General features: G+C 50.1%; 1 protein-coding gene across 2 annotated transcripts; it reads right to left on the bottom strand.

Annotated features, from left to right (window-relative positions):
• Positions 1–6222: 6222 nt before the first annotated feature.
• On the bottom strand, positions 6223–20373 carry CCM2L (CCM2 like scaffold protein; the record flags this gene model as incomplete). Of its 2 annotated transcripts, XM_084247940.1 has the most annotated exons (10): positions 6223–6545; positions 7437–7575; positions 8145–8274; positions 9803–9866; positions 11618–11753; positions 14654–15111; positions 15939–16122; positions 16210–16293; positions 18149–18316; positions 20344–20373. In XM_084247940.1, 10 exons carry the CDS (start codon positions 20371–20373, stop codon positions 6223–6225), a joined length of 1716 nt encoding a protein of 571 aa, XP_084104066.1. The 2 variants fall into 2 exon arrangements, with proteins under 2 accessions (XP_084104066.1, XP_084104067.1); XM_084247941.1 differs by lacking the exons at positions 6223–6545; positions 9803–9866 and having other exon boundaries at positions 7473–7575.
• Between the last annotated feature and the right edge of the window lie 874 nt (positions 20374–21247).

Genomic DNA, 21247 nt, shown 5'->3' with positions numbered 1-21247 from the left:
TAAATATGTATTCAAATTATCCGACCACTTGCACTGTGCTTGCTTCTGTGTTGGGCTTCAGGGAGGTAAGAATGAGTCAGAACCTCCCTCTCATCCCCCCCAAGATCTTTGTGTGTGCGGGGTCGGGGTGTGGGGGTTGGGAAGGTCAAACAGACTTGAAAACAGATGGTCTTATAGAGTACAATAAATATCACAATAGTGTTTTTTTTTAATAATTGCTTTTCTGTAATTCATATTCATAGCACAGCATTTAAGTGATCATGAAAAGAAAGTTTCTTTTCCCCCTTATTATACAGCTATACACTCCTCTAGCTCAGGGGCAACAATCATAAACCTGTTTTGTATATCCTTCCAGAACTATTCCATGCATATACATAAAGACACCCCCCTTTTAAACAAAAAGACAACACTGTCCAAAGTACATTGCTTTTGTTGTTGTTGTTATTCACTTACTATACTGAAAATAATTCCCTCTGGCACATAGGGAGCTACTGTATTCTTATTTGTGGCTGCATGGTATGTAGTGTTTGCATGAGCCACAGTTTATTTCACCAGTCCCTTATTGCTGAGCACTTGGTTCACTTCTAAACTCTTATTATTAGAAATCAAGCAGCACTGATTTTCCTTGCCTATCCACCATTTCCACTGTGTGAATATAAATGTAGGAGAAATTCCTGGCAGTGGAATTGTTGCATCAAAGGGTTTGTGCATTTGAAATATTGCTAAGTAGGGTTTCTAGCAACTTACCCTCCCACCCGCCATGTGTGAGCTTGCTGTTTCCTCACACCTACACCCACTTGGTAAGTTATCAAACTTTCCAAACTTTGCCAAACTAGTCATTGAAAAATGGCCTCTCAATGTAGTATTAATTTGCATTTCTCCTATGTTGAGTGGGGTTGAACATTTTGTCACATTTTCCAATCATCTGTATTTTCTGTGAACAATACAAATAACTTGCTTATTTTTTCTACTGGGTTCTGAATTGTTATTATTTATTTACAGGTTCTACTTACACATCAAAGGCACATATGTCTGCACGACAAGCTTTAGAAACAATGCTTTTTGGACAAGTTGCTTTTAGACAGAAATGGGAAGTTTCTTCAGGGTACATCATTCTGACATTACCACAGGGCTGCGCAATGGCTAAGATCTGGCAGCTGTGCCAGGTTGTGTTCTGGGAGGTAAAGTTAGAAGGTGGGGGCGTGGGGTGGGCAGGGAGGCAGTCAGCTCTTGCACTCGATGGAAAGGGCTGTCACATGAAACAGTGACTTGTCCATCACAGGAGGTGGACAAGACAGGTAGGTGTGGCTCTAAGGCCCTTGGCCTGAGAACATGAAATCTCTAAAGATAGACAAATCAGAAATAGAGGATCAATTTCTGATCATGCAGACCTGATTGGGTGGTTACTGTATCTGGAAGTTCCAAGTAATATTATTTAATCATTTTATGAATACTCTGCAATGTAAACTCTGTGAGGCCAAGATTCAGGAGCTAAATACCTTGCAATGAAGGAATGAACAAATCAATGAATCAATCTAATAAAAGGATGTGAGGCTCTTTTGTTTCTGAGTCTGGAGGGAGCCCTCTTCCCCATCTTCCCTCTTTGTTTTGTTTTTTTTTTTTAAAGATTTATTTATTTATTTATACAAGCACTGGGTACAGTCAGAAGCGCAGGAGGGTGAGAGGATTCACCAGAGCCAGAGCAGGAAGCAGAGCAGGCAGAAAGACCGAAGTACACTGCTGAGGGGAGCAGCGGGCGGCAGGAGAGGTCTGCGCGCCATGTGGGACCCTCTTCTGGTGGCCAGGCAGCAGCCGGGGATCGAACCAGTGCTGCACAGGCTGTGGGCAGCTTCGCAACCCAGTGCTCAACCGCTGCGCCACCGCATCTTCCCTCTTTGAGCCTGCCCCCTCCTCTCTCTTCCTCTTACCCCATCTGAGTCATGTCATAGCATCTCTCATTTGGTCCTTCTCCCAGCCCCCTGCCTCAATTCCCCAGCACCCCAGCTCTCCTCTGCTCTCCAGTCAACCTTCTGAAGCAGCTACATTCCCTTTAAGAAAAAAACAAGCCCATTAGGCCTGCATGGCTCCCCACTGCTTACACTACCTAGTCTGCCCTTAGAGGTCTCCTTAATCTGCCTACTTCTCTGCTTTCCTCTCCTAAATCCTGACCACCCGCTTCTCACACACATGCTTTTCCAGCAAAAACAAGGGTTGTATTTGTTGATCACTTAATATGTGTACTTTTACATGGGTTATCTTGCTTAAGCCTCACAACTCTATCAGATCTATGAGGTGATGACATTATTATCTTCAGCTAATAGATGAGGAAACCAAGACCCAGAGACATTTAGGGGCTCACCCCAGATGACCGAATGAGTAAGATAACAGAGCTGGGATTCAGACCACACAGTTGTCCCCAGGACTGGAGCGCCTACTGCACTAGTTAACTGGTTACCCATCTTGGAGTGTGCTATCCAGCTCCTCTGCTTTGCTCCTGCTGCACCCCAACCCAGGCTTCTCCCTTTCTATTGTCTCCCTGCCAAAAATTGTGCTCATTCCTCAAGGTCTTGCTCATAAATCAACTCCTCTGCAAAGCCTTTTCCAACTTCCTAGAAAGAGCTGGCTTCTCACTCTTTGATCTGACAGTTGAGAACTTAAGGCTGTGATAATCTGGGGACATGTCTTCCCCATCAGGTGCAGAGTCCTCCAGTGGACAGGAATTGTTAAGTACCTCCCTCTACTGTCTAGCACAGAGTGGATGTTCTCTAAATGTTTGATGACTGAATGATGGTGACCCCAGGATTCCTTCCCAAAAAACAGTTGGGGAGGATTGCTTGGAGTCTCCAGTGAAACTGGGAGGGAGAAAGAAGTTGCAGGGCTTCAGTGGAAGAGGGTAGTTAGAAACAATTTCACTAACTTCACCATTTGCTCTTAAGCAGGGACTCACCCCAGGGGTCCAGCTGATAGGGAAGTTCCATCCTTACACCATGCATAGAAGTGTTTGGGAATTAGTTGTCCTACCCTGAAGGGATTTTCCCCTCTTACAGTGCTAGGAAAGATACCATGAAGGGAAGCGATCCTAGCAGGGTTGTTAGATGCTACAGGAGGAAGTACGACCAGAGTCCCCATGCTCAGCGCCTAAGGTGGCCACAGTTGAGGCCCTTTGGCCCTCAGAAACCAAGGGGTTCTATGACTTTGGTAAGAGGGTAGTTCCGGGCTGGGTGGGGACTTCCTCAGTGTGTGAGGGAAATTGCTTCATCTCTAGAACTGTGGTAAGAACTATACCACTGTCTCTCAGCAGCCTTGACACTATGCCCTGGCTTGTGAACTTGATCTTGCAAAATCCTCAGCCTTTAAAAGGGATCCCTATCTCTTTAATCCCTATCCTTAGCCAACTGACTCCTCCCCTGGTGGCCAAAGGGGTAAGTCTCAGTGCTACTACCTCATTGGTCCACCATGGTAGCCTGAGCTTGATCCCCAGCCAGGGAGCTAACGCACACACGGCTTAGCAGACCTCTCCTGTCCCACTGCTGCTCCCCTCCGCAGTGTATTTCAGTAGATTTGCCTGTTTTGCTCCCCACTCTGTCTCTGGTGAAACCTTTCATCCCCCAACTGAGAGAACCCCAGTTCTTGTATTCATAAATAAAAATAAATCTTAAAAAACAAAAACAAAATGTCTCAGCCAGTGACCAGTACAGTCCAAAGACTAGTAGACAGGACAGCAGAGAGGCTAGGGACATAGGCTCTGGGGCTAGTCAGATGTGGGTCCAAATCCCAGTTCATTGTATGACCTTGGATCATTCACTTTACCTCTTGAGCTCCAGTTCTCTTTCATAAAGAGGAGAAATATATTTGAAAACATCAAAATTATGGATTTGTTCAGTGGAGCAAATTTGTTCAAAGGAAGATGTAGACCAACAGTTCTCAAAGTGTGGTGGTTCCTGGACTACTAGTCCCACTGAGTACTGAGCAGCTATGTCTCACCCCTGCTCTATTGAGTCAGAAATTGTGGGTGGAGCTCAGCACCCTGATGCACGCTAACCTTTGAGAAACAGATACACTTGTATCTGCCACAGATACACTTCACAGATGAGCAACATATCAGAAGATGTTTGCAACATTAACATCCAAGATAAGAGGTACATGATATGAACAGACAGTTCACGGAAAGGGAAACCCCAATGCCTGACAGGTATAGCAGGTATAGGAGGTTCTGAATCTCAGGATTAATAGAGAAATGCAAATGTAAACAACGAGATGCAACCTAACACACAAACTGTGGGCAGAAATTACAAAGTCAGATCACATAAAAGCTGATGAAAATGCGGGGAGCTGTACAGCACCCTTCATGCGCTGTGATTAGAGCCAGTCTAGCAAAATTTAGCAAAATTTCAAATGTATATGCCCTGTAATCTAGAATTCTCTTCTTGGGTATAGAATCCAAAGAAATTTTTACATAGACCCATGAGGGTCATGAACAAAAGTGCTCAACACAGTGTTTAAGAAGGAGTTGGAAGCAACCTGGGTGTCCATCACGGTGGGGGTGGATACATAAAATAGTGGATACTTAGCTTGGAATATTATGTGGCAGCTAAAATCAATAAGCTAGATTTCCACATAGCAACATGGGTAGACCTTAAAACCACATATGAAGTGAAAAAAGGAAGAGAGAGAATAGGATCCTTACTACAATTCTATTTATGTAGTATAAACACACACTCACAAAGCACTGTGTGTTTTACGCTCAGGAACATATGTCAGTGGATAAAGGTGGTTGCCCACAGGGGAGAGGGGGAGGGGAGGGATTATGGGGAATGCATAGACAGACAGGAAAAATAAAACATCAGAAGGGCCTTGCAGGATCGATCATGATGGGATAATCATTTGCTACAAACAGTAGCAATCATGGAACTCTCTGGACCTGATGCCCCAGAATAATAACCTAACTGGTGATAATGGTACCTACCTCACAGTAAGTACTATGTGTCTAGACATGGGAAGTTCTGCAACGTTTTACAAAAAAAGGTTTAGCTTTTCTATGTGAGCCTCTTCTCAGGGCGCATTCATTTTAGCCTCCAAGCCTTGCTCAGACTGTATTGAGTGCTGACTTCTCTCCCTCTCCAACCCCCTCCTCTGCAGGTTTCTTCGGCTATCTCAACCCCTGCCGTGGCTGGCTATGAAGTCTTGGGAAATTTTCATTCGGGGCTTGAGCACAAAGCCAGGCTGTATTAGAGCTGTGGTAGCTAAGTCCACTTCCCTTTTCTCAAACTGTGAGTTCCCTGAGTGTCTTCTCACACCTCAACCTCTCCTCAGATCCCATTCCCTCGAAACCAGGCAAGACAGGTAAATCAAGCCAGAAAATGTTAGATGTGGATGGGAACAGCATTTCGTGAGTACCTATCACATGTTAAGGTCAGGTCTCGACTTTCATTAATGCCCCCAAGCACCTGGTGAGGTAGGTGGGGCTGGCTTGTGGGACAGATGAGGAAATAGGAGGCACAGGAAGGCTGGGACACCTACCAGACAGGAGGCCTAGGTCGCCGGTCTCCAAATCCAAGAGCTGAACAAGCCACTTGCTCAGGGTCTTAGGGCCAGGACAGGAACACACGTCACCTACCTCTGAGTCAACTCTCAGTAGAGAAAACCTCGATTCCAATTTTATGCCATGGGCGAGAAGGAGAGCCTGCACTTAGAGCCTTAAAAGGCCCTCTAATCTATTTACTAGGGCCATTTTGAGGTACATCTAAGGAGAATCAGGAGATCCCCTCAAGTGCCTTCTTTCTTGAACCTCAGTTTATTAAATGGTAAAACAAGAGGAACAGCGGTCTCTGGTTCTGGAAATCCTTTTCTCAGTCGCCCAGCAGGTGGATCCCACTGTTCATCCCTCCCTTGGCTTCCAGAGAGCTGCGGGGTTGGGGTAGGGGGGAGTGGGTGAAGGCCCTGCTCCCCTGGCTGGTGGGACTAGGTGGGCCCACTCTGCACCTCCGGCTGACCTACCGCTCGGCACGTTCCAGACCGCCCCCTGCAGGGGCTTCTCGGTACTGCAGGGACCGAGCCCCGCGGGCAGGGAGCAGAGCCAGAGCCGAGGCCTGGGAGGTGGAGGCCCTGGGTAGGGGTGCAAAGAGCTCGCTCTAGGAATGGGGTACCAAAGGCAAGAGTGAGACTCAGGGCTGGGCTGCGGGGCTGCCCTCCCCTGCCCTCCACAGGGGCAGCGGCGACAGGCTATAGGTAGTTGTCTTCGGCCGTGTCGCCCCCGCCTGGGGAGTCCCGGGCGTCCTCGTCCGTGCTTTGGTCCTCGTCGTCGTCGTCAGGGGCCAGCGCCTCGATGTCATGCGTGATGTCGGCCAGCAGCCGGTGGAAGGTCTGGGCTTCGGGGCGCTGAGCCGCGCCGTCGTAGCTGCGCACGGCGGACGCGGACGTGGAGCTCATGCTGCGCTTGATGCGGCCGAAGCTGTCGGTGAGGATGCCTCCCTCCCGGATGCCCACGCCCTCCAGGAAGCCCTCGAAGTAGCCGATATCCTGGTCTGGGATGAAGGGGCGCATCCCTGCCGGGCCGCGGCGCAGGGTGAGTTCCTGGGGTTCAGCCCATTCCCTTTCCACGGAGCAGGCACCCTCTTCTGAGGTCTGAGCTCACATGCCCGCCCGCCACTGGCTGCGCGACCTGGCACGGGTGCCTCGGCTGTCTGAGCCAGAGGGCAATGACACGTGCCTGGCACACGGTGAATGCTTACTTGTTGTCATTAATATTATTGCATTGTTATAGTCCCATAGAGTAGCTATGTGAGCCTCATTAAAGAACGACTCTGAGCCTTAATTTCCTTGCCTATAAAATTAAGATAATTGTAGCTGTTCCTTCCCGGTAGGGATGTGAGGATTATGTAAGGTCTTTAGGACACACTGAGTACCCCATAACAGTTAGCTCAGTTTACTTCCATCACTACTTGCTATGTGACTTCACTCGTTTACTTTGCTTTTCTGAACCTGTTTCTTCATCTGCAAAATAGTGGCAAATGAGTTTCTGTTTCCCAGAGCAGCGGGTATACAATGAGGTGGTGTTTGCCACCTGGCAATTGCCAAATACACCTTTGGTTATTAGCCTTTGGTGCCCCATTCCTATTTCTAGTTGTACTGAACAAGTGCTTTAGCCTCCCTGAGTCTCAGCTTCCTGATAGCTATGAAAGAAGAGTCATTCCCTCTCCCAGCTTCGCTCCAAAGGTGAAATGGCTACACCTTCTTACTGGTTCTCTCACTGCAGGCCAGGCCCTGCCCTTCCCTATGCCCCCATCTCCCCATAAGTGCCGCGGACCACACATAAGCCCCATGAATCTCATGATCTTGGCCTTTTGGCAAGGTGAGAGAGAAGGAGAAAAAATCCCACTGTGGTGCGTGGACTATGGAGGGACCTCTACTACCCTGGGGGCTGGGGCCCGGCTCACCAAGGAGGAGGAACTTGCGCCGGTCTCCATAGAGCTTCAGCAGGCCTGCGCAGTAGTCCTGGATGGGCAGCCCCAACCGGTACTCCCGGAGCAGCAGCGCAAACTGCTGGATCTCAGGGGGCCCCAGTTTACTCCGCAACTGAGAGACAGCAGTCAAGATCAGTCCTGAGATCAGCTCCACCCAACCCTTCCTAAAAGATCCAGAGCCCTCTCTAAGAGCCCTTTCCAAGGAGCTCATGCCTCCTTGGAAACCCTTCCACGCCTGCAGAGGAATGTTCAGACCCCTTGCACTGCACCTAAGAATGGAGTGTGGGTGCAAGTTGCCTGAGTTCGAATCCTGACCCCTCCATTTGTCAGCTATATGATCTTGGGTAGGTGACAACCTTTCTGACTCTCGATTTCTTCATCTGCAAAGTGAGGGTAATGATGGGACCTCCCTCTAGGGTTGTTGAAAGGATTGACAGACATGATTCAAAAATTGTGCTTAGAAGAGTGTCTGAAATACAGCAAGACCTCAGTTAATCCAGGTTATTATTAAGGCCTTTCACAAGCTGGCCTCAGTTTATTCTAACCTCATGTCCCAACTTGACTTCTGATCTTACACTTCTGTTATGGCCAGGATTAGTCATGATTCCTGAAATACCTCCATGTTTTCTGCAGCCTCCAGGCCTTTGCTGGTGCCATTCTTCACTGCCTTCCCCAGCTTACCGTGACCATGTAATCTTGCAGTTGCTCAAGGCCCAGGCCACTGTGGTCACTGCCACTGCAGTGGGAGCCGTGGAAAGAGGGTGTGGATGTGCCACTGTAACAGGCTTCAAATGTGTCCTGGGAGCCATTGCTGCAGAGACATGTGGAAAGGAAGCTCATTCACCCGCCTCCAGCTCCTCTCCCTGTGATAGGCTGAAGGTGGGAGGCACAACTACTAATCCTCTGGGCATGCAGCCTCATCCTAGACCCTATTTTGCCTTTCAAGGGCCCACAAGAACTGGTGCCTGGCAATCTCTCAAGTTTCATCTCTCACTGTGCACTCCTTTGCACAAGGTACTGTGCCTTCTTCCTTTTCCTCCAATACTCCAAGCACTTTCTCACCTCTGGGCCTTTGCACATGCTGTTCCCTCTGTCTGGAATTCCACTCTCCCCCTCCCTTTTACTCAACTAACTTTTACTCATTGGATCTTAACTGTTACTTCCTCAGGAAATTTTCACTGATCCTCCTGGACTGGGTTAGAGCCTTTGTCTAACAAAATCTGTAAGTTTACTCAAGACATGTAAGGATTTTCTGGATCCCCCCACCAAATGTCCTCTCTGACCATGCTCTCCCTCACACCCTCTGCCACAGTCAGAGAGGCCTCTTGGCTGTACTACAAACACACCCAGTTTCATCCTGCTTCCAAATCCTTGCACTTGCCATTCCCTCTACCCGATTGCCCTCTCTCCAGCATCTGTCAGGTTAAAGATTAGCCTAAGGTACACAATATTAGGGAGGTAAATATATTGCCTCTAAAAAGGAAAATAGGTAGGGCATATATTGCCAGCAGAGACTGCTATTTATTAAGCCACAGCCCTTAGTACCAGAACTAAGGTGACTAACTGGATGACTAGCTAAAAGGGTGATTAACATCCCAGGTTGTCCAGGACCATGCTGGTCTTAGCACTGAAAACCCTGTGTCCTGAGAAACCCCTCAATCTTGGGTAAACTGGGGTGGTTGGTCTCTAAATAGAACCCTGGACAATGCTCTCGACTGAGGGTTTTGTTTTTTTTTAATTCTACATTTTCCAGCCTTGCTTATAGCTCCATATGGCCAAGTGGCTAAGTTTTGGTCAGTGAGAGGTAAGCAGAAGCCATCACGTGGGAATTCCTGCAAAGCTCTTTAAAGTGGCCCCTGCACTCTACTGTGATGGCTGGAGCTACCACCACCATCTTGGTCTGTGAAGTGACCTGGAAGATGGAAGCAAGTGTTGGGTGGGCAGGGAAGAGAAGTCTGGGCCCCTGATGACCATGAGGACACTAACTCCTGGTCTATTTAATATAATAGGTGTGTTTGTGTGTGTGGAGAAGTTCCCTCTTATTTAATTTATTCTTTTGGGGGGGGTGACTGGGTGCCTGGGAGAGAATGCAGGGCTGCAGAGACCCCATTTTCAGCTCTGGTTGTCCCCTGAGACTCTCAGGGGTCTGGATGCTCCGAGCACATCAAAACCTGGGAAGCACAATTTACCTGCCCTCAGGGCCTGTGTCTCAGCACAAATCTAGAAAGGATCATTTTCTCCCACCCTCTCTGACCCTCAGGGGTCTCAAGAGTGCCTAGAAGACCCTTCTTGTTAGTGTGTATGGAGAGAGGGAGGGCGTCAGCAAGGGCAGTACCTACAAGGAGCTGCAGCAGCTGAAGTCGGCATCATAGGCGTAAGTCCCATCCGTGCGGCAGCTCTCACCTGGGACCACAGACAGAGGGGCTGTCAGAGGTACCAAAGCCAGGGACTTTCACCTCCTATTCCCTGAGGCCCCACCTCAGCTCCACCTTGGCTTGTGATGGGGCTGGAGCAAGGGTGGCTGGTAAGAAGCTGTAAGTGCTAGCTTTTACCCGGACGGGAACAGGCGGCCACTGAAGGAGTCTGACCATGATTCCATCACCAACACACAGCCAGCCTTGGGTGACTGATGTCCTCTCTCCACACCCTCATATTAGACAATACCGCCTTCTGGCTACATCTAGGGACTCTTGGGGGTAGCAGGCAAGAGAACAGGTGAGGGAAAATAGGTAAATTATATGTTTGAAGTGAGACAAAAAGGACTTTGTGGGGAGGAAGGACCTCAAAATCTTGAGAGGAAAGAAGCACCATTTACAAAGAACTTGTCCTGCATCTAGTCCTGTTATCTCACTGAAAGCAGGTACTGGCCTCATCCTTCCCAGCCTGGTTCACTCAGGACACTCCTCTGACTTCCCACCTGAGGCCCAGGCTTCTTCTGCATTATATGTTCTAAGTGGCAGAGTGTGTGGTTGCATTTTATTTGTATAACTCAGCCGAGCTCAGCAAGGTGACACCCCTGAAGCCAGGGCCATGACTAGTTTGGGTCACCAGTACATCCTGCTGACTAGCACTAAATCTGGCACATCATAACGACTCGATACATATTTGCTGAATGAATGAATGACTGGAAATATTGTCGAGTGATCTCATTTATTTGCCCATCATTCCTGTGAGAGTTGAGGAGGGAACCCAAGTGTCCAACCACCACAGTCCACACAGGTGGGATAGCCTTCAGAAGGAAAGAGCCAGCTCTCTGTGGCTGGAGCTACACCAACAAAGACCACATTAAGGGGGCTGCTGCTGAGTAAATTCATTTGATGGCCTTGAAGGCAGCATGAAGAGTGAGATTGTTGTACGTAGAAGCTTCAGAATCAGACATACCTGGGTTTGATTCCTGACCCTGCCACTTTCAAACTGTGTGACTTTGAATCATTTATTGACTACTCTGTGCCTGAATATCCTCATCTGTTAAATTGGAATCATAACGCCTCACAGCATTCATTCATCCATTCAAAAAAATAGTCCTTTAGTATCTGGGTTGTGCCTGGTCCCACATTAGGCACAGAGATACAGTGGCAAACAGGACAGATAGGCTGCTATGAGGATTAAATAAGACTTGGCTTATTGGGCCTCCCCTGGTGCACTGGGCTGCAAGGCTGCCTGCAGCGCCGGTGAGGGTCCCACAAAAAAAAAAAAAAAAAAGACTTGGCTTATCAATATGCTCCCTGGCACATAGTTGGTGCTCAATAAGTGCCTCTGTTCTCACTCTCATTCCAGTTCCTGATTGCTTTCAAGAAGCATCTGGAAATCTTGGTTTTGGCCTAGAATCCTGGTGGGCTAGAAGGCTCAGTAAGCAGACAAGGCCTGTGCTCAGGTTTCTGCAAAGCAGGGATGCCAAAAGCCAAAGGGAGAGAGAATAGCTCAGCTCTGAGGGGCTTATTCTGAATCTGGTAACTGGAGCATCTATGAGAAGGTAGGCTAGAAGTCATGATGAAAATGGACACCTTATTTTAACTACAAATTGGGGCATACTGTAATTGCCATAGCCATCAGGGCCCCTAATGGCTTTCATCAGCTCCAGTCTTGGAACAGCCCTCCCACTCCACCTTTTAGGATGTTTCAGAGGAGGGGTGGCCAGGAGCGTGAGTACTCACTGCGGCTGCAGAGCCACGGCCGTTCAGGTGTGGACATGTAGTGGTAGCCGGCCCGGTCCACGCACTCGATGCTCTGATCCCCATAGATGATCTGGAAGACCTGACAGATGAGGGCGCAGGACTCCTCAGCAGCATCCTGGCCCAGGGAGGAGGAGAGAGAGCTCAGGACCTTTGCAGTGACCAGGATGCCCCTGCTTCCTAGAACACAGCGTGAGGAGGCTCAAAGGGCATACCCTAGAGACACCCACACCCACGGACACCTTTAAGTCTACTTTGAGAACATTCCATCAGTTACATGGCCACTCTGAGTCTTGGAATATAGAATCCAGTGGCAACTCTAACTCTTATGCAGTAAAAAATGTACAATGTACCCCATATTTCAGGGTGGTTCATGGGCACTCTTAAGACTTACCTAGAATAATTTCTAATCTTGTTTAGAGATAGGAAGCTGAGGCCCAGAGAGGTGAAGTAATTAGCCTGACCAGAACCCAGGTGTCCTAATATGTAATAAGAGGAGGAAGAATTAAACATATGAAAATTTTAGGCTCAATACAGTGGCTACTATTAGATGCCATATTTAGATACGAGCTTCCTGACATCCAGAAGCAGCATGAATACATAAACTTTGTGAAACTTTTTTGAGACTGCAAATTTGAAGAGGAATTTGCTTCTTTAATTTGCCTCTGTCTTTGAGACATAGAAAGACAATAACTAATGAAGAAACAACCATCAGGAAGTCATTTCTTATTTTGTGTCTCTGAAAAAGCCACGGGTATAAATTAAAATGTAACCTAAGAATAGGCATTTTGGGATGGGGGAGTGTACGGATTACTAAACCAAAATTGAACCTTACAATAACCCTATAAAGTAGACAGGGGTCTCAGGTGCTTATTTTGGAGCTAGGGACTCTGAGGCTTAGAGTGGTGAAGTGGCTTGCCTGAGCTCGGACAGCAGGCTCACAGCATTGGTTCGTATTGGCACCCAGGTTTTTTGACTAATTCTTGTACTCTTCCCGGGACCATGAGGCCTCAGAAAGGAAGCCAAAGGCTTCACTCATTCTACAAATTCTACTCATTCACAAATTCACTCATTCTACAAATTCTCATTTCATCCTATTGTGTGGCAGGTTCTGGAGTCTCAGGGATGAATTAGACAAGGTCTGTACCCTAAGGTCCTCACAGTCTGTAGGATAAGCAGGGCACACTATTATCCCTGTCCGGAATTATTTGTTTATTTGTTTGTTTGTTTGTTTGTTTAATTTTTGCCCTGCTGACTCCTTCTTTTCTTCCACATTTTGGTTTAAAAGACACAAACTCACTTTCCCTATGGAAAATGGATCTCCTCCCTCATCACTGCAAACTACTTGTTTTCTTGGATGAATCATTCAATATTTATTGAGCACCTATTAGGTGCTCTGCATGCTAGACAAAAACCACAAGTGAAACATCCAGAACTTATAGGTCTTTTGCGCACTACCAGGGGACCAGTCTTGCTGGAGTGGAGTGAATAGGGGAGAAGGGAGTAGAAAGAGATGAGACCAGAGAGGAACTAGGGATGGTGTATGGAGCACAATGACCTTAGGAGCATTGTAAGGACATTAACTTTCACTCTGAGTGAAATGGGGGAGTCACTGAAAGATTTTGATCAGTGACATGATGTGACTTTTGTGTAACAGGACTGCCATCATAAGCAAGAGCCAAAACAGGAGGGGTGAATGCATGGTCCAGATGAGAAAATAGGGGCATGGAGCTGGGAGGGACAGCGGAGGGTGGTGAGCAGTAGATGAATTTTGGTTAATTTTTAAAAATAAGGTCAACACAGAGAGAGAAACACTAAGGACCACTAAAAGTTTTAATCTCAGCAATGGTAGGACAGAGCTGCCATTAATCAAGACAGGGAGACCAAGGAAGGAGCAGGTTTCCAGAGAAGAATTGGGAGCTCAGCTTTGGAAATGCCTTTTAGGCTTGATATGGCCATTAGATCTTCAAATGGAGAGGCTGAGCGGAGATATGCCTTGGTGAGAAATAAATATGGGGAGTTCTCAGCATTTTAAAAGTCATGAGAGGAGTAGCAATGAGTGTCAATAAGAGGGAAAGAGGATCAGGAACTAAGCCTGGGGTGCTCCAACTCTGAGAGGCTGCAGAGAAGGAGCAGCTGATGAGTCAGGAGGAAAACCTGGAGAATGTGCTGAGCTGGACATTAGGGGAGAGTGTTTGAAAGGGGAGTGAATCAGCTCCAGAGTCTGAGTTTAGTGGTTATTATCCATCTCTCTCTCCCGATAGGCAGCAAGCCTGTTTTGTTCACCACTGATCATATACAGAGGCAGTTGGGGACCCTAGGTCACAGGAAAAGCTTAGAAGGCTCAGGATTTGACAGTGCCTACTAGGCTGTGAGTTCTGTAAAGAGGATACCAAACACCTTGTACACATCTGTATCCACAGCATCTACCCAATGCCTAGCACAAAAGATGGCCAATAAATAAAGGCAGGTGAATGGGGGTAGGAAACCAGGGAGGCAAGAATGGTGGTAAGGCTTCTGAACGTCCTGGGTGCCAGTGTTGAAACCATCACCTACTTTTTGTGTGACCTTGCATAAGTTATCAATACTTAGCATCTGGGTCTCAGTTTCCTCCTCTGTAGAAGGGGTGGTTGTAGTATTTGCCCCTAGGAGAAACTGTGACAAGGAACTGAGTTCATGCCGGTTCCGGGTCTGGATGGGTTGGCACTCATGACTTACTGCCGTGGCAATGCCCACATCGACTGCATTGGAGAAATAGCAGAGCTGGATAGATGAAAGTCTGTTTAAGCCATTTTGAGTTTTCATCACATTGGGACAGTCAGGGGGAGGTGTCCTGGGGTGTCAGAGCATCATGGGCGCACAGAAAGGAGGTTGGGTGGAAGGAAGGAGAAGCAAAGAGGCCAGGGCGGATCCCAGGAACCTCGAGACTGGCACCGGGTGGAGGGTGGGGTCGGTACCCTCCCACCCTCGACGCGCCGGGGAGGCGAGGTCAGGGGCGCAGGGTCCCCGCGAGCTCACCCTGTTGGCCACAGCCAGGATGACAAGGTTGCAGTAGGCGTCGGGGCTGGGGTCCTGGGGGTCCAGCGGGTTGGAGCCCGGGTGGCGGCGCTCCCAGCTGCCGCCGCCGCTGCCCGCCTGTCTGCGCTCCCAGCTGCCCCCCGGCTTGCCCGCGCCGGCCCCGCCGCCGCCGTGCCGCCGCTCCCAGCTGCCGCTGAAGGTCTGCCGCCGCTCCCAGCTGCCGGACGCCCGCGTCCCCGCGCGCTGGCGCTCCAGGCTGCCGCCGCCGCCCCCGGCCCGGGTCTCGGCGCCCGCGCCCCCGCCCCACGCCATCCGCCAGTCCAGGCTGCAGATGGTGTGGCGCCGCTCCGTGGTGCCCCCCCGCCGCTTCTCGGGCGCCCCGCCGGGCGGGCCTGGGTCTCGCGCGGAGCCCCCGGGACTGGCGTCCACACCGGCTGGCACGGGGTCCACGCCCAAACCTAGGAGAGGCCGGGTGGCCGTCAGCCGCGGAAATTCGGTCCTGGAGCCCCCTCCAGAGGCCACCCGCGCCGCCCAACACAGCCGCCCACGTGGGCCCAGCCGCCCCTGGCCCCGCCCCGGTCCAGGCCCCGCCCCCGGGATCAGGCCCCGCCCCGACCAAAGCCCCACCCCTTGGCTCAGGCCCCGCCCGGGTTCAGGCCCCGCCCCGGTCCAGGCCCCGCCCCTGGACGCAGGCCCCGCCCCGATCCAAGCCCCACCCCTTGGCTCAGGCCCCGCCCCCGGGTTCAGGCCCCCCCCGGCTCAGGCCCCGCCCCCGGTTCAGGCCCCGCCCCGGTTCAGGCCCCGCCCCGGTTCAGGCCCCGCCCCTGACTCGAAGCCTGGAGACCAGATCCGCCCACCACTCGCATTCTCATTTCCAGGCCCCTGCCTCGCTTCAGCTTCCACCCCTGGTTCTGGGCCCGTAGGCCGTTTTCTCCCGCGCCAGCCTACCTCGGCGCCCCTCGCCTCAAACCTGCCGTTTGGCCTGAGGATGGTGGGCGGTCTACCTCCAAACTCTGTCCCTGGATTCCAGCCCCGCTCACCCCCTCACCCCTAGACTTAGGCCCCGTCCCTAGCCCGGCAGGTCTGACAGCCCCGCTTGCTCCCTCAGTCGCGAGCTCCAGCCCTCCGCCCTCGCCTGGCTCTGCCCCAGGTTCCGCCGCCTTCAACCTGCCTCAGGCCCCGCCCCCGCCCCGCCCCAGGCCCCGCCCCCGCATCAGGCCCCGCCCCCCCGCGGCGGTCTCCGCGGCCCGGTCGCCAGCCCCGCCCGCCAGGCGGCCCGCGGTACCGGTCTTCAGCACCAGCAGGTGCAGCGCGTCGTCCTGCAGGTAGGAGGCGGCGGCGATCTCGTGCGTGGGGATGCGAAGGATAAGTTCCTCGTTGTCCCTCCAGGTGAGCAGCAGGCAGCGGGCCGACAGGCTGAGGATGCTGTCCTGCTCCGCCGTGGTCTTCAGCGGCAGCTCCTTCAGCTGCTGCAGGGTGGGTCGGGACTCTGAGCCCCCGCGGCCACGGCGGGAGAGGCAGAAGGGAACAAGACCCTGCCCTCCCCCAAATCTCACCCTGGCCGTGTCCAGCAGTTGCAGGAGCTCGTCCCGGCTGGAGGGGTTCAGTGAGGACGTCACCCAGGTGAGGTGGCCCAGGAACTGGATGGGAAGGGAGCCGGTGAAGGAAGGAGAGAGGCTTAGGGAACCCCAACCTCCTTTCTGAGGCAGTGAGGGTAGACTAGTGTAGATAGAAATATCTGAATTAATAATAATAGCTTGATAATAACCGTTATAAAAGCGGTTCTAGAAGCTGGACATAGTCCTGACAGCAATGTGTACATTTACTCCTGGCCCCTCTCTGTAAGGATGAGGCAAAAAGGATGTGCCTGTCTTTAAGGTACATCAAAGCTAAATTACACGCCCACCGTACTCCACACACCGGCGCCCATTGCTAGCTAGAGTGCTTGAGCACAGTTATTTAGCTGGCCCCAAGCAGAAGGCACACTCTCAGCCTGAATGAACTAACCACCTGCGAATTCCCTCTTGGCCTGAGTGGCTCTGACCAGTCCAAGCACCACTGTCAGCCGACTGGACAAGCCAGTTACTTGCCTCTATGATTTTGTTGCAAAGCCAATGGAAAGAGAAGACTATCATATCAAATTAATGCAGAATCTCATCAATAAATTAATTTTTCATTCTTAGTTATTACTCAGTGGTAACAATTACATGTTATTCAATATCAGAATTAACTCTTCCTTATTTTTAGCTTTATTCTTCTAGGTAAATTCCAACAAACCAACCTTTTCTCTTTATTCTCTATGAAGTGTCAGTCCCCAGTTCTTAAGTGGATTTATTTGTGAGCTTTTCCCTCCATATAGGGTTTCCAGATAAAATACAAGATGCCAGTTAAATTTGAACTTCACATAAACAACCAACACAATTTTAGTTTGTTGTAAAAGTATTTTTAGTCCCATGCAATATTTGGGACATATTATTTCTAAAAAAGTACCCTGGTTATCTGAAATTCACATTTAAGTGGGTGGCCTATTTTTGTTAACGCTAACACTCCTACCCCCTTATCGGTCTGTCTTCCTTGGGTAATGAGGATTCTCCACTGATCCTTTCTGGTGTTCATGAAATAGGAGTAAAGCCCTGACTTGGCCTACATCCCTTGTGGCTTGCTGAACTGGGTTTTTGTAACCTGGACACTGTCTGAGTAGCAACAACATCTCTGCAGTAAAATCTCCCAGGAAGGTATGGCTGTTCAGGGCACAGCACACTTTCCTATCCACTGTCTCCTGGGATAGGGTATGAGCCCCATTTTGAGATGGGAGCTCTGAGGCTGAGCAGGTAGAGGCCCCACAGCAAAAGGCAGGTGCTGGGGCCCAAGCCTTTTCTCCCCCGAATCTTCCTGTGTGAGAGAGGCTGGGGTTGGTGTATAGGAGAGGTAAGGTCTCGCCTCATGCGGCCCAGGGCACACTACCCTCCAACTCGGGTATCTTGGCATATTGAGTATCTTAAGCTGAAGGAGTTTGAGAACAGGGCAAAAGTAGGAAGTTCACTCTGAATTCCCTTTCACCCGTCTTCCCTGAAAAGCAGGAAAGAAATCGCCCAAGTAAAAGGTGCCCTCCCAGCACCAGGCAGAAGGGGGGACATCCTCATCACTGGAGGCAGGATTGAGGGCCCAGAGGGCAGTATAAATGAACCTTGTTCCTTTACCATTTACGACCCCAGCCCAAACCCCTCTACTTGCCAACTCTTCGTGAATTTATAGTTTCTTTGTCAAAAGGAACAAAACTTTCTGCTCTGGTCACTTCTTGGGGTCTTCACCATCTTGTGAAGTCTCCCATGTATGTGTAGAATTTTAATAAAAGGTGTGTATGTTTCTCTGGTTAACCTGTCTTTGTCAGTTTAATTTGAAGACCCAGCCAGGGTCCCTAAGAGAGCAGAGGAAACCTTTTCTCCCCTGCATTCCTCACCCCAAGGTGGTTTCCGCTCCTCATCTGACACGCACCTTGACCTCTTTCTCCAGGTAGTCGCACAGCAGAATCTGGGGGTCGATGAGGTAGTCAGGGGGATAAAGGGGCATTGAGTGCAGGGGCCGGCGGCTCACACTGCTCCGAAACGCTGCCCGGCGAGCGGACTTGGGGAACACCAGCCTGCGGATGGGGGATACGAAGCCCTGGGGGAGGACACAGTAATAGTGATAAGGTCAGTGACCGGCTTTATCGAGCAGTGACCTTACTGTGCTCGGTGTTTTTTTTCACATCACCCATTTTAATTCTCTCTGTGGAAGGGTACCTTTGTGATCCCCATTTTACAGATGGAGAACTTGAGACTGGAGGGGGGGAATGGGCTGATAAGGTCACCAGCTAGTGACAGTAGAACCAATATTTCAACATGGGTGGTCTGGCTTCAAAACTTCCTTTGTAAATACCCAGGTGAGGGTGGAGGCCCTGTCAAGGCCCTGGGCCAGGTGGAAGGAATGGGCGCAGGTGGGGGCATGTACAGAAAAATACTAAGTTTCCATGTGTCTGGGTGGTGGGTGCCTCGGTGTTTGTTAAACATCTATTCTCTGTGCTTTCCTAAAAGTTAAAAATAGCAAATACATATATTTATGATCTGGCAAACACCTGCCTAAAAATGGCCTCGAGAGGGCTAGAGGGGGAAATTCCTGGGCCCCAGCCCAGCATCGAAACAAAATGTCAAAAGAAGATCGGAAGAGCATTCTCAACAGTAGTTCTCAATGTGGGGGTCCTGGATCATTTTCATCAGCAGCTGCGGCAGCAGCACTTGAGAACTGAAGAGAAATGTACATTCTCGAGCTCCCTGCCAGGATCCCTACTGGATCAGAACCTGGGGCTGAGACCCAATGATCTGTGTTCATCAAGGGCTGTAGGTGATTCAGATACACACCCAACTCATGTTTAAAACCAATATCACGGGCCCCGGATGAAGTCTACGGAAGCTCTGAGAAAAAAGAATCCAGGAAAGCAGAAGGCATGGCGTTTGCACCACCCTCTGGAAGCTTCAAAGGTGGGATGAGCACTGGCCTGGAGAAGCTTGTGTAGTCTGCTGCAGGGCAGTCTACCTCTCCGGTCTCACCTTACCCCTCACTCCTATTTTCCAGGGCAAGACCACCTTTCAGTCCTTCCTATTTGCTACCTTCCTTCCCACCACGGGCTTTTGTACATGCTGTTCCTCTGCCTGAAACATCACCGTTCATTCTACCCATCAGATCTCAGCTTAAACTGACTGACCCAGCTAGGGCTGGATCTCTTAATGGTCTGTCCACCAACACTGTGTATGGAGCATTTGAAGAAATGTTACATTAATTTCTCTTTTAAAAATGTTAATAGTTGCCTCCCCTGGTAGAATCTCAGCTCGAGGGAGCTGACTTTTCTCATCTCTGCATCACCACCAGTAACAGGCACGGTCCCTGGCACACAGTAGGTGCTCAACAGCTTTCTATAGAAGGAATGAGCCAAGAGAGAACATATTTTGGTTCCTTCTGAGCCCTCATGATTTTCAGGGGGACCGTTTAGAACAGCACTAATGTAGGTTTCCTGGGGGAAGAAGGCTTAGTGGGAGTGGGGGTTGGGATCCTTGGGGGTGGTCCCTGAAAGCAAAGGCAACCAGGAGACATGAGCAGAAAAGTAGACTAGAAAAACTTCTGATAGGGAAGGCTGAGGACCCAGGGAGTCTAGGAATGAGCCCCCGGATGCTGTGGTCTCAGGAGCAGAGTGAGCCCAGGTATGAAGATGACCAGGGCGGAGGCTAGGTCTGAACAGTAGGGGCCGGGGGAGGAGCCCCAAGCCTGGACAGGAAGATTTGTAGCACAGAACTGCCCCAGCGGAGGTCCTGTCTGGGTGTTTGTCTGCCCTCTGAGCAGCTGCAGGAGGGAGCCACCAGGAACACATGTGAAACAGGTTGGGAGTATCTCAGATGCATCTGTCTGGCTGGGTTTCTCTGGCAGGTGCCTGTCTGCCTGTCTGTTCCAAGGATGGCAGGGGCTGCCGACTGTGGGGAGACAGTTTATGGAGTTTGGAGCCAAAAGTTCAGGCTGCCCAGGGTGGACAGGAAGATCCCTCTACATAGGAAGGCCTTATTTATGTCACTTGCTGGCCATCACCCCCCACCCAGGGCTCCCCACTTCCCCAGCTTCAGAGACATTTCTCTGTTCAGCACCCCTCCCAGCCTCCCACCTACCTTTTTCCCTTTCTTGACTTCATATTCCATGGCGAAGCGTCCCCTCCACTCCTGCCACACTCCTGGTCACCCCTCCACCCTCTCCCCCCACAATTCCTTTGTTCTTTTTCCTGCCTGGTAGGAAACTCCACCAGCCCCGAGTTCCTGCCCCTCCCATCTGATAGTGAGCAGAGGAGGGGAGTGTGTATGTGTGTGGTGGTTGTGGTGGGGGTGGAGGGGCAGTGGTGGTGAGACACAGCCTTGGGATCCTCCAGCTGAAGAGTGGACGCCCAATCAGAAGGCATGCTGTACAGGGACTTGGGGTTTGAATAAGGCCAGGGAAGAGTTTTTCAAACTTGGAGTCAGAAAATCCCAAATTCCACCCCTACTTCTGCCACTGACCTTGCTTCATGACCTTGGCAAAGCAAATCATTTCCCCCTTTCACAGCCTCAGTTTCCCTTTGTAACTTGGGAGTAAAAAATGACTCCCTGTCTGGGCTGCTGTGGTGAGAAATAAATGAAAGAGTGGGTGGTCGAATGTTTCATAAATTACAGAGCACTGTGGTCGAGAAATTCACAATTTTATAAATTAACCATTACTGTGGAGATTCCTCTCTAACATTAAGAGTCAGTTAGAACTGAATTAGAATGCTGGCTTTGCCACTTACTAGATTTATGGCCTTAGTCAAGTCTCTTGACTACTTGTGCCTCTGTTTCCCCATCTGTAACATGGGCATAATACCAGTGTGACCTCATAGTGACTTTGTAAGGATTCAATGATTTTGGAAGAGCTTCTAGCATGTTGAAAGTGCTCAGTAAATATGAACTATTTACCTGTTGGGGTTCTAATGAGTGGGGTCCTTGGGCTACCTCTAAGAAAAGTTTCATCAGAGTTTCCCCTTCAGGGGCACATGGTGAGTTTGCC

This window comes from Talpa europaea (genome assembly GCF_964194135.1).
Source record: "Talpa europaea genome assembly, chromosome: 11".
Lineage (NCBI taxonomy): Eukaryota > Metazoa > Chordata > Mammalia > Eulipotyphla > Talpidae > Talpa > Talpa europaea.
Note: the sequence above shows the minus strand (reverse complement) of the source record. Positions and strands in the feature narration are given on the sequence as shown.